The sequence below is a fragment of the Myxine glutinosa genome, chromosome 4 (assembly GCF_964187855.1).
Source record: "Myxine glutinosa chromosome 4, kmMyxGlut1.1, whole genome shotgun sequence".
Lineage (NCBI taxonomy): Eukaryota > Metazoa > Chordata > Myxini > Myxiniformes > Myxinidae > Myxine > Myxine glutinosa.
Genome location: NC_136264.1, coordinates 116,233,594 through 116,247,058, shown reverse-complemented (window position 1 = coordinate 116,247,058; position 13,465 = coordinate 116,233,594). Strand labels below are relative to the sequence as shown.

At 39.5% G+C, this 13,465-nt stretch overlaps 1 protein-coding gene across 1 annotated transcript in view; it reads left to right on the top strand.

Annotated features, from left to right (window-relative positions):
- CNTN2 (contactin 2) overlaps nucleotides 1-12,267 on the top strand; it is a 393,061-nt gene extending 380,794 nt beyond the window's left edge. Inside the window, exon 25 of the mRNA XM_068113156.2 lies at nucleotides 9,604-12,267. Coding sequence (XP_067969257.2) covers nucleotides 9,604-9,701 — 98 coding nt within the window. The 3' untranslated portion in view covers nucleotides 9,702-12,267. The remainder of the gene's footprint in view (nucleotides 1-9,603) is intronic.
- Nucleotides 12,268-13,465: the final 1,198 nt, after the last annotated feature.

Below are 13,465 nucleotides of genomic sequence, written 5' to 3'. Positions count from 1 at the left end.
AATATGGAGTGAAAATTTGAAAGATTTAGGAACTTGCAGTGCATTGCAAATTCTAACAGAGATTAGTACAATTACAATTTATTAATAATATCAATTAGTACAATTTGCTATTGTTGATGTGTTTTTGATGCATATCACCTGACCTTTAGGGGCACAAAATTCAACTCCCTGTAATCATCACAATCGCTCCCTGCGGGAGCTGGTGTTTCTCGGTTTATGGTAGTATTATTAGAGAAGTACCTGTGGGCTTGTGTCGTTTATGGACAATGTTCAGTGAGTGGAAGGAAGTTGTAAACATTTATCATTTACAGATGGTGTATAATGGCAAGCATGCTACAGTGCATATTTTACGTATTGCATGTATACTTGTACACTTGAACCTCTGTATCAGGCACTCTAGTTAGAACAAACATTCAGAACATGTTTTTCATCAATGCATAATTTCTCTGCATTCACCATCAACAAAGCCGGAAATTAACCCGGAAATAAAGAAAGATCACTTTGTCCCAACAAATTGAAAAAAGAAGTGCTTGTAATCTATATTACACTGGTCAACAGCCAAATTGGTTCTGACTTATTTTCAACTGTTTCTAACTAATTTGGTGCCCACGAATCCGAATCTGACCTTAAAATTTCACTATCACGTAACCTTGACGTAGTACATCATAAGTGTGGAAAAAATCTTTCGAGCATGTGAATTTCTTGATTAAGTCTCAAGTCTTTTTATTGTCACAAAAAATAATATGAACTTAATGTTTTTATTTACATCACATAAAAAATGTAAATCTCCAAAAATATTATGAACTTTATAAAATATCACAAAAAAAAAAAGAACTTTAAGTTTTTATTTACATCACATAAAAAAAATGTAAATCTCCAAAAATAATATGAACTTTATAAAATATCACAAAAAATCACATTAAAAGTGCTTCTGAACTTTACTTTTGCGTTTGTAGGAGCAATCCCTTTCACGCTGTAACAGTAGTCGTAACAGTAGTTAACGTAACGTAACAGTTACGTAACAGTAACAGTAACTGTAACAGTAGTCCAACAGTAGTCACCCATCATGTTTGGATTGAATCGGCCTTGATATCGAGTCTCCATGATGGCAATTTCCTGGTGAAACCTTTCTCCATGTTCGTCACTGACATCGCCAAGATTTTGTGGAAAGAAGTCCAGATGAGAATGGAAGAAATGTATCTTGAGTGACATTCGAGCACCGAGTGCCTGGTAACTCTTCAACATCTTGTCCACAAGCTCTCCATAATTTGGTGCTCGAAAATTTCCAAGGTAATTGTTAGCAAGAGCCACAAAGCTATCCCAAGCAACACTTTCCAGCTCAGATAGTCTCGTTACAAAGTCCTGATTAGTGAGTACAAGACGAATTTGAGGACTATTGAAAACATCCGCCTTTACTCTGGCCTCAAATACAATGCCTTGGAACTTCATTAGCAAGTAGTGGAAGCCAGCACCATCTTGATCCATGGCCTTCACAAAGTTCTTCATCAAACCAAGTTTTAAATGAAGTGGTGGTAAGAATACCTTCTCAGGGTCAACAAGAGGTTTGTGAATTTCAAATGAAGTGGTATTCCTCGGGTATACTGGTTCTCAAAAACTGGATGTGCTAGTGAAAATTGGATATCATAATCGAAATCTACAGGTTCATGTTGGTTAGAATCACCTCAAAATATACTAGAACCATAAAACTTTTAAAATTTTGTTGACCAGTGTAATAAAGCAGGAGTGCCTGTCTGTCTGTCCATTCCCGAACTACTCCCTCAGTTTTGGGGCTGGCCCTGCCATTCTTTCTGTGCAACCTTTTGGGGTTCCAGTGGGTGTCTAAATGTGGGTGGGATGTTTATTTAATTTACTCAATGCAATTATGATATTGAGATTCCACCCAGACAAAGCTGCTCCCTCTCCACATGTAAACACAATCAAGGGTTCAGCATTCACAGTTTCGCCATTTACTGCAATTCATTCGCTGGTTTGATAATAATATCTCAATTCAATTGTGATTTTGGGTTTCCACCTGAACGAAGTGTTACGTTTACGCCCTTGCTCGTCGGCAGATTTGTCTGTATTGGTTATCACTTTTGAACTTTAGAACCTCGTATATGCTTGTTTGTATGTGTGTTTGTGTGTTAGTTTGTCTGTCCGCTCACTTATACTTGCCTACAGGTCACACTTTTAAACCAATCTTCACAAAACTTCACCAAATGGTGGAGTTGGTGGTCCAACAGAAAACAATTTATTTTTGAAGTCAAAAGGTCAACATTGGCCAAAGGTCAATCACTTCTTTCATATTTCTAAAATCCTCAATTTTCATCCAATGCCGTATCGATCGTATCTGCTAATTTAAATAATAGATTTAATGAAGCATATGCATTCTTTAATTCGCAGAGGATGACATGTTTTAGTCGCTGGTGGAACATCCCCCGAAGCGTTTTCATTGTGTAAGATCTCTGATGATGCTTCACCATAAATTGCAAACTGTAATAGATTTAATGAACCCTTTCCATCTATAATTCGTGGGGTTGACTTGTTTACACATCTGGTGGGATATCCCGCAAAGCTCGCTTAAAGTGCGGCTAAAATTCGCGGCCATGAAAACGCAAAGCAAACAGCAGTGAATGTATAAGCAGGTCATGCTCGTGGCTCGATGTTTTTTTTTGCGTCCGTCCAGCTGCTTTATGCATGGCTGGTGAAAGATGGGTTTTATAAATACCATAGTTTTTGAAAATCCTCTCTATCTCTTTGCTGATGACTCCACTCTCTGCCGCTCCATTCCTCATCCCTCAGATCGGCAGTCTGCAGCCTCCTCACTCTCTGCAGACCTGGACAAAATCACAGACTGGGCAAGCAAGTGGAACATGTCTTTCGATCCTGACAAATCTCTCACTCTTACGATGTCTCTCCGAAAAGCTCGACTGGACAACCCTCCCATCTACTTTCTGAATAATCCTCTCCAAGAAGTTCTGTCACTCAAGCTTTTGGGTCTCACTATCTGCCATGATCTTTCCTGGGAAAACCACATTTCCAAGCTGGCCTCCAAAGCCAGTCGCCGAAGGGGCATCCTCCATCGTGCTAAGTCCTTCCTTGGCACACCTGAGCTCCTCACCACATACAAGGCTTTCATCCACAGCTCAATGGAATACTGCTCTCCCCTCTGGGCTGGTGCTCCTGCCTCACACCTAGCTCGTCTTCACGCTGTTGAAACCAAAGCATTCAGAATCATTGGAATCTCCCGCGATGAAGCTAACTCCGAGGGCCTTTCATTCACCCACCGCAGGCAGGTTGGTGGTCTTTCCGTCTTCTACCGACTCCTCTCCGGCCTTGCTCCCCCAGCTCTCTCTGGGCTCTGTCCCCCAAATATTCCTGCAGGTCGCACAAGATCTGCCTGCAACACTCTTATGGTTAAACTGACAAAATCAAGACTTTCTGCTCACCTTCCCTCCTTCATTCCTCTTTTCTCCCGCCTCTGGAACAAACTCCCTCACTCTCTTCAATCCCACTCCTCCCTCCAGGTCTTTAAAACGGCTGTTCACCACCATCTCTTATCTTCCCCCATCCAAAACCTTGATCCTTTCTACACCCGCTAATTTCACCCCAAATCCACTTTTTTGAGGTGACTTTTGTCTTCTTTCCTGGAAGTCCTTGGTGTCCTTGCGTTTTATACCTATCCTGCCTCCCCCCAGGCCCTCTGCCTCCCACACATCTCCCGATGTCCCTGCCCTCAAATGTTGTGTTTGTGTGCTTCCTCCCCTGCTCTCCCCATCTTGTCGACCGCTCCCATTTTTATATACTTTGTTTACTTGTTTGTTTGATTTGTTTGTTTGATAAATGTTAGCTCTTTCACGAGCCTCGACTCTGTATACAAAAAAAAAAAAATGTCAAGCTAATGGCTCATGAAAAAAATTTTTTGCTCCCCTGAAAAACACGCGAATTCGTGGAACTCGGCCGCGAATAGGAAAAAAAACGCGATTTCTCGGAACACGGTGTTGAATAGAAAAAAAACTGCGAATTCGCGGGACACTTCCGCGAATAGAGAAACAGGTCGCATTTTATCACCCGCGAATAGCGGGGTCCGACTGTATATATATATATATATATATATATATATATATATATATATATATATATATATATATATATATATATATATATATATATATATATATATATATATATATGTATGTGTATATATATGTATGTGTATATATATGTATGTGTATATATATGTATGTGTATATATATGTATGTGTATATATATGTATGTGTATATATATATGTATGTGTATATATATGTATGTGTATATATATATATGTGTATATATATATATATATATATATATATATATATATATATATATATATATACATATATATATATATACATATATATATATATATATATATATATATATATATATATATATATATATATATATATATATATATATATATATATATATATACATACACACACACACACACGAGTATATATACACCACAGTGCATTCAGAAAGTATTCCGACCCCTTAACTTTTTTCACATTTTGTTATGTTGCAGCCTAATGCTGAAATCGTTTAAATTCATTTTTTCCCTCATCAATCTACACTCAATACCCCATAATGACAAAGAGAAAACAGGATTTTAGAAAGTTTTGAAAATTTATTAAAAAGAAAAAACTGAAATATCACATTGACATAAGTATTCATACCCTTTGCTATGACACTTGAAATTTAGCTCAGGTGCCTCCCATTTCTCTTGATCATCTTTGAGATATTTCTACACCTTGAATGGAGTCCACCTGTGGTAAATTAAATTGATTGGACATGATTTGGAAAGGCACACACCTGTCTATATAAGGTCTCACAGCTGACAATGCATATCAGAGCAAAAACCAAGCCATGAGGTCGAAGGAACTGCCTGCAGAGCTCAGAGACAGGATTGTGTCGAGGCACAGATCTGGGGAAGCCTACAAAAAATCTCCGCTGCATTGAAGGTTCACAAGAGCACAGTGGCCTCCATAATTCTTAAATGGAAGAAGTTTGGAACAACCAGGACTCTTCCGAGAGCTGGCCACCCGGCCAAACTGAGCAATCGGGGGAGAAGGGCCTTGGTAAGAGAGGTGACCAAGAACCCGATGGTCACTCTGGCCGAGCTCCAGAGATCCTGTGTGGAGATGGGAGAAACTTCCAGAAGGACAACCATCACTGCAACACTCCACCGATCTGGGCTTTATGGCAGAGTGGCCAGACGGGAGCCAAACAGTTCAATCTTGGTTTCATCAGACCACAGAATCTTGTTTCTCACAGTCTGAGAGTCCTTTAAGTATTTTTTTGCAAACTCCAAGTGGGCTTTCATGTGTCTTTCACTGAGGAGAGGCTTTCGTCTGGCCACTCTGCCATGAAGCCCAGATCGGTGGAGTGTTGCAGTGATGGTAGGCGAACTATCACTGGCACCATGACCAAATTACAAATTCCAGCCATCACTACTTAGTTGAACGTCAGGCTGGCCGGCAGGGTCATAAAATATGTGGGCCAAAAACCTCCTCCAGCCAACCCCACTAGAGCGTGAGAATAATTGTAGCTGTTAATGAAAGAAGAATGTTCTCGATAAAAAAAAAACTTGTTCACCTTATGTTTGCAAAAACGTTTTCCTCTTCTCCTGTCCTTTATCTCTGAATTTTTATTGTTTGTGAATTATTCCAGTGCATGCCAAGTGTGTATTGAATATTTTCAGTGACATCACATTGTAACACAGTCAATACTTGCATTGTTAATTGTGCCAACCAGCATGGGTGATCAGTACACTGTGGACATATGACCTTGACTCATTCTAATACTATAAGATAACTGCATACAGTAAATCACTGATGAGGTTTTGACTTTTGACCGGGAAGTGTCTTCCAACACTTTGTGCTTCCATAAATTCTTCTTTATGACTAGTTCTGCTTTTGGAAGCTCATCATTCCTGAAATTTCATGCGGATGCCATCCATGGTGGTTATTGACTCGGAACGGGCAAAATAATGAATAATGTTGGTTAACCCATACAGAGAAAGTGAAGAGGCAAAAAAATACAGCTGGCAAGGTAAATGCAACAGAGTTACCCGGAAGTGTCCTGTATGTGGCTAGATTCGAAACAACATAATGATATTAACATTATTTTATAATAAATGGTCAGAATCTCTTTCAGACTTGGGGTATTATTATTCAGAGCCTTCATTCGGCCTTTAAGCCTATTCAGTTTTGTGAGTAAATGTATACTTAGCAGGCACTACAGGAAGCAATGCATCAATGTGTGTGCCGTTTCTCAGGTGGACATTAAGCTGGATGATCTGTCTGCCAGCACTGGTCATTTGTGGGCATCAATAATACCACTGTGCCTTTAGTGAAGTTTAGATGAGTTATCACCGGCATGCTGAACAAATGCCTGCCACCTTCACTCCTTCAGTCTAACGTCAGACCCTGACCAGCTGAGTCTTTTGGGTTATCTGGGTCTTTAAGGTATTTTGGGTCTTTTTGGTCTTATGGTATTGGGACCTATTATGATCTTTCATGAAAGACGGGATAAAATACTTTCCCTGCCTGACCCATAAGATTATGAGAATTATTGGGGATATTAAAGAAAATGTAGTCGTCGTTGTAGTAATAGTAGTAGTAGTAGTTGTACTAATAGTAGTAGTATTAGTAATAGTAGTAGTAGTTGTAGTTGTAGTAATAGTAGTAGTAATAGTAGTAGTAATAGTAGGAGTAGTAGTAATAGTAGTAGTAGTAATAGTAGTAGTAGTCGTAATAGTAATAGTAGTAGTAATAGTAATAGTGATAATAATAGTAATAGTAGTAGTTATAGTAATAGTAGACTTAATAGTAATAGTAGTAGTAATAGTGATAGTAATAGTAGTAGTAATAGTAATAGTAGTAATCGAAATAGTAGTAGTCGTAATACTAATAGTAGTCGTAATAGTGATAGTAATAGTAGTAATAGTAATAGTAGTAGTTATAGTAATAATAGTAATAGTGATAGTAATAGTAGTTGTAATAGTAGTAGTAGTAATAGTAATAGTAGTAATCGAAATGGTAGTAGTCGTAATAGTAATAGTAATAGTAGTAATAGTGATAGTAGTAATAGTAATAGTAGTAGTAATAGTAATAGTCATCGTCGTAATTGTAATAGTCATCGTCGTAATAGTAGTAGTAATAGTAGTAATAGTAGTAATAGTAATAGTTGTAATAGTAGTAGTAATAGTAGTAGTCGTAATAGTAATAGTAGTAGTCATAGTAGGAGTAGTAGTAATAGTAGTAGTCGTAATAGTAATAGTAGTAGTAATAGTAATAGTGATAGTAGTAGTAGTAATAGTAGTAGTAATAGTCGTAGTGATAGTAATAGTAGTGATAGTAATAGTAGTCGTAGTAACTAGCTGAAACCCGTGGAACATCCACGGAAGGGAGGATGTGGTGTATGGATAGAGTGTACCATTATGGATGGCATAGGGGATTTGCTTGTCCGAGTAAGAGTTAGGAACAAAGATGAGAATGAAGAGTGCGTATATGAACAACGATCGCCGACACCGGCACAAGTGCATGCTCTGGATTGTCCAATCAGCGGACGGCTTGCTTCGCCTTCGCCCAGCAGACGCCAATACGATGGCGTCGTAAGATGGCGTCGTATCGGCAGTTAATCGGATGCTTTTGGGCCCCAACGTCGGCTAATTCAGATTTTTCGAGTATGGCTGTCGGTGATAAACAAAGAGCGCGGTTCGTAGATCGTAAATCCATTCGTGCCGTGGGCATCGGGTCACTGGGTGCGGCGTAAAAGGGATATTAAAGTCGAGTCCTTACGCTATTATTATATAGATAGTAATAGTGATAATAATAGTAACTAGCCGAAACCCGTGGAACATCCATGGAAGGGAGGATGTGGTGTATGGATAGAGTGTACCATTATGGATGGCATAGAGGATTTGCTTGTCCGAGTAAGAGTTAGGAAGAAAGATGAGAATGAAGAGTGCGTACTGCGTATATGAACAACGATCGCCGACACTGGCACAAATGCATGCTCTGGATTGTCTACTCAGTGGACGGCTTGCTTTCGCCTTTGCCTGTCCAATCAGCGGACGGCTTGCTTCACCTTCGCCCAGCAGACGCCAATACGATGGCGTCGTAAGATGGCATCATATCGGCAGTTAATCGGATGCTTTTGGCCCCCAACGTCGGCTAATTCAGATTTTTCGAGTATGTCTGTACGTGATAAACAAAGAGCGCGGTTCGTAGATCGTAAATCCATTAGTGCCGTGGGCATCGGGTCACTGGGTGCGGCGTAAAAGGGATAACAAAGTCGAGTCCTTACGCTATTATTATATAGATAGTAGTAGTAATAGTAATAGTTGTAGTAATAGTAAAAGTAATCGTAATAGTAGTAGTAGTCGTAATGGTAATAGTAGTAGTAATAGTAATAGTCGTCGTAGTAATAGTAATAGTAGTAGTAGTATTAATAGTAGTAGTCGTAATAGTAATAGTAGTAGTAGTAATAGTAGTAGTAATCATAGTAATAGTAGTAGTAATAGTAGTAGTCGTAGTAATAGTAGTAGTAATAGTAGTAATAGTAGTAGTAGTAATAGTAGTAGTTGTAATAGTAGTAGTAGTAATAGTAGTAGTAATAGTACTAGTAGTAATAGTAGTAGTAATAGTAATAGTAGTAGTCGTAATAGTAGTAGTAGTAGTAATAGTAATAGTAGTAATATTAGTAGTCATAATAGTATTAGTAGTAGTAATCGTGATAGTAGTAATAGTGATAGTAGTAATAGTACTAGTAGTAGTCATAATAGTAATAGTAGTAGTAATAGTAGTAATAGTCGTAATAGTAGTAGTAATAGTAATAGTAGTAGTAATAGTAGTAGTCATAATAGTATTAGTAGTAGTAATAGTGATAGTAGTAATAGTAATCGTGATAGTAATAGTCATAATAGTAATAGTAGTTATAGTAATTGTAGTAATAGTAGTAGTAATAGTGATAGTAATAATAGTAGTAGTAATTGTAGTAGTAGTAGTGGCAGTAGTAAAAGCAGGGGCTGCACTCAAGTCACCCTTCTATTGCCTGCCAGTGACACATCAATCTTTTCTGCCTTGAGAGACTCGATTGATGATTATAGCTGACAGATTAGGCTGATTGTGCAAAATCATGGAGGTATTCAGCTTGCCACCTTGCACTGCACTGCACATTACCTGCCATCATTTAACATTCCTATTTTGTACCACTACCCAACACTTGCACACTATGGGGAGAAGTGGAAAAGCTTTTCTCTCACAATATAAAATGTTTTTACAGTATTGAATCTTGATCCAGGTGTTGGTCCTCTCCACGTAGTTTCCAGCCAGTCGCAGATTTTCAGTTTTATGCATGTCTTGCCACAATGCCATGCTTGGTATACTGAAAACAAGCGTTGCTTTCATTTGGTGACTACTGCAGCTGCATACTTAGTTGAATGGAATACCACCTACAACACACACAGTTGTTACTGAACCTGTTATTGCCTATAAAGAGGGACCATACAGTGCAATACACTAAAGTGAATAATTGTGACTTGTGTTCTCAGGTCTTTCTGGGAGGGCCTCGTCGTTGGAGCCGCAATGCTGGGCGGTGTTGTTTTTCGCCAGCCTGGCTTTTTTACCCGGCACATCGAGGAGTTCATAAGGTCCATGGCTGGTGTCCTGCAGACCCCAATGTCAATCACCCTTCCGCTATATCCTACTCTTCGTTTCTCCGCCTACCTGCCAATGAAGAATGTGAGGAACCGAGAACAAATCATCCCGGAGCTGTTCTGTAGGACAGAAGTTCTCCAAGTTGTGCCAAACAGAGAGCCAAGAACCAGGGAAAGCGAGTCTCGGTTCGTGTTGTTCGATCTCACTGAAGATCACGAAGTATTAATCCTTGCCATCCCACAGAATGGCGAAGATACAAAGAAGTCTGCATAAGTCCACAACCCAAACCCGATCTATGAAGAATGTACCAACATCCATGACCACCTTCTAATTTTTTAATATTACGATTTACATGCTTACAGCTTTTCTTATGTGCAAAGGTGTGTAACTAAGATGTTTCTGGCAATTACCTATGTTGTAGCTAACAGACGTCATCCATCTGACCAACGACATGCACTTTATTCCCATTCCCAAGGCGACGTACACGGTAATACCTTAGGTTGCATATCGGTTTTTCATTTAACATCACTGCGTTGCTCCTGTTCTGATCCTGCCGTGAATCGCACTTCAGTAGTTGGTGCTATACAACGGCGTCAGTTATTTCGTTATTAACATTACGAAGCCGTTATATTATTTAACAAAACTCACGGCCATGGAGAACATAATTAATGGCCTTTAATAGTGGGTGGGAAAGTCGCTTAAACAAGCGAAGCTTTTGCACCATCAGCGCATCGTGCTGCCCTTTGGCAGTGTACGCTCAGCTTGCTGATTGTATAGAAACGATTTCGTGTGCGAACAAAACATTTCATCAGCAGCAGAATATACATATATATTGTATATATAATATAGCGTTCTATGAACTTAAAAGAGCTTTAATAAAAATTGAGCGGCGCTGAATATGTAACAAACATGCAGCTGTACTAATGTAGATATTTATGTGAATTATACGTGGGCCTGAAGCAGACGTCCAAAAATATTGCCATTTCGGAGGTTGAGATGCGGTGGAAAGTTTCACCAAGACGTTGGTCAAGGAATAGTAGGGGCGTGGTTGTAATAAAAGGCGTGGCTAAAATAAGACGCATTAAGTGGTGTTGATATATCTTCAATTCCAAGGTGTTTGTAGAGTGGCGATGTGTCAGATATTTGCGGTTAGTCCAGTGGTGGTACCAGAGGTTTGTTGCGGTTGTTTATTCAGGGACCATTGTGTAGTCAGGTTCACTATGTTTTTTGTTCAAATTTTTTTGAGATTAGCAAAACTATACATTTTTGGAATATTCAGAGCATGAGGAATCCGAAAATTAATGTTGGCATTTGCACAGACACCTGCATGGCCGCCATTTTGGATTTTCAAAATGGCCGCCATAAAAGAATAATTTGCGGTCGCTATCTCGGCTTCTAGTCAACCTAGAATCTTGTTTCAATATGCTAATCCTATGTTTTCTGGGTCAAGAAAACCATTGGTGGGATCATTAGACTTCTAATCCTAACACTTGCTTCACGTCTAGGACTTTCCAGATGTTAGTGATACAAAAAAATTTCGCATATTCAGCATATTCCTGATTGGTATAGACCTAGTAGATCCTGTGTATAGGACTCGTAGTTCAATCTGATACTAACAAGGCTGCTTTCTTGCTTTATAAACCCATACCTATAACTTCAAAGAACTCGCAATATTATGTATTATGTAATACAGTTATATCATTACCTTTGTTTGTTGCTTTTCTATAATCCTGAGCACTATTTTGAGGCCTTTATTGGATTCCTTGACCCAGAAAACAAAGGATTACCATGTTTAATTAAGTTTCTAGGTCGACTAGAAGCCGAGATAGCGCAAAATATGTATTTTATGGCGGCCATTTTGAAAATCCAAAATGGCGGCCATGCAGGTGTCTGCAAATGCCAACATTGATTTTCGGATTCTCCATGCTCCGATGATTCCAAAAATGTACAGGTTTGCTAATCTCCCAAAATTTTGAACGAACTTATATTTGTTAACATAGTGAACCTTGGCTCGTGTGTCAAAAGGTTGGCAGTGTGCGTTTCCGGCGCATACTGTTTTACTTACCGGTTCACTGGCTTGACACTGTGGTCAATATATGCTGTAGTAATAGTAAATGCATGTCGTTGTGGTTTAAATGATAAAGTACCAAGATTCTAACCTGACATTTTCAACACGATGAATCGTGCATCGCACCCATGATGCATGTTGGCAGCTTCACGCATACAGTGGATGTGAGAGCTTCACGACTTACCGCATGTTGCTTACACTGGCGAATGAAGTAATTATTCATTGCTTTTCTTCAATTGACACGGTTTAATTCATGAATGCACTTTCATTATATTTCTTATTTGCTTTGGATTAACACGATTGTGTTTCTCCAAAAAAAATCGTTCTTATTTTGGGAAGCCGCTGTGTGTTTTCTGAGCGGTGCGTAACCATGGCAGACCTGTTTACATTGCCACATTACGTTCGACACACATTTTGTTTCCAAATATATTTGTATCACTAAAGTTTGCCTAAATCATCGCTGCATATCTTAATAAAATATGCGGACTTGTATGGAACAAGACTCCCTTTATTTTGCGTTCAGCTCTCATCAGACAACATATTTCTTAGGGATATAGAAACAATGTTCCATGACAAAGGAATGAAATCATTCATCATGTATCATGCCCTATGCAGAGCAATGGTGCTGCCAAAGCAGTTAGGAAGCTACAATCCTGGTTGCGTCGCCACTCCACCAAAGGACGTCAGGTTGCCGGCGATAGCTTGCCTACTCTTCACGAAGGACACCTGGGATATTTATAATAATAATAATAATTCATTTATTTTGTACTAGGGCATGCCCGTACTATATATATGCCCGTACTATATATCTATCTAAAATTATATCCCCCCCCCCCTCTATTTACATGAAATGGTTTGGTCCATTCGCAACGCCAAAGCGAACGGTGAACGGCTTGCGAGTACAGTGACAATCCCCCCCCTCTATTTACATGAAATGGTTTGGTCCATTCGCAACGACCACAGAACCCCCCCCTCTATTTACATGAAATGGTTTGGTCCATTCGCAACGCCAAAGCGAACGGCGAACGGCTAAATCGCCATAGCTCGGTAAGTACTTGTCCGATTAATTTCAAACCTTGAAAAGGCACATCCTCGGGTCCCCAGCAATATACCTGGCAAGTTTCAAGTATATCGGACCGGTAGTTGTCGAGAAATCGTTGTCGTATACACACACACATACACACAGAGATTAGTGGAATTATAGATAGATAGCGCTTTTCCAGAAGCCCAAAGGCGCTTTGACAGAGTGGAAAACATAATGCATAACAATACATGAAAACAACAATTGCAAAAAGACAAGAATCAATAGGGAAATATTTAAAGCAAAAGGAGGGAGAAGGAGAAGAGATAGTCAGGGGTTAAATGCTGTGGGTTGAATGTTGAATGCAGTGTTGAACAGGTGGGTCTTTAGTGATGTTTTGAATGTGGTGAGTGAGGAGGAGTCTCTGATGGTGTGAGGTAGTGAGTTCCAGAGGGTGGGAGCAGCGATGGAGAAGGCCCTGTCCCCCCAGGATCTGAATTTGGTCCGGATGGAGGGGGTCAGGAGGTTGGTACCAGCAGAGCGGAGGTTGCGGGTGGGAGAATATTTAATTCCCACAAAATAATTCCGGCAGAAAGGAGGCCAAATTAACGTCCATCCGAGGGACGGCACACTCATTGATGAACCACCATGCCTGTGAAACACCGGG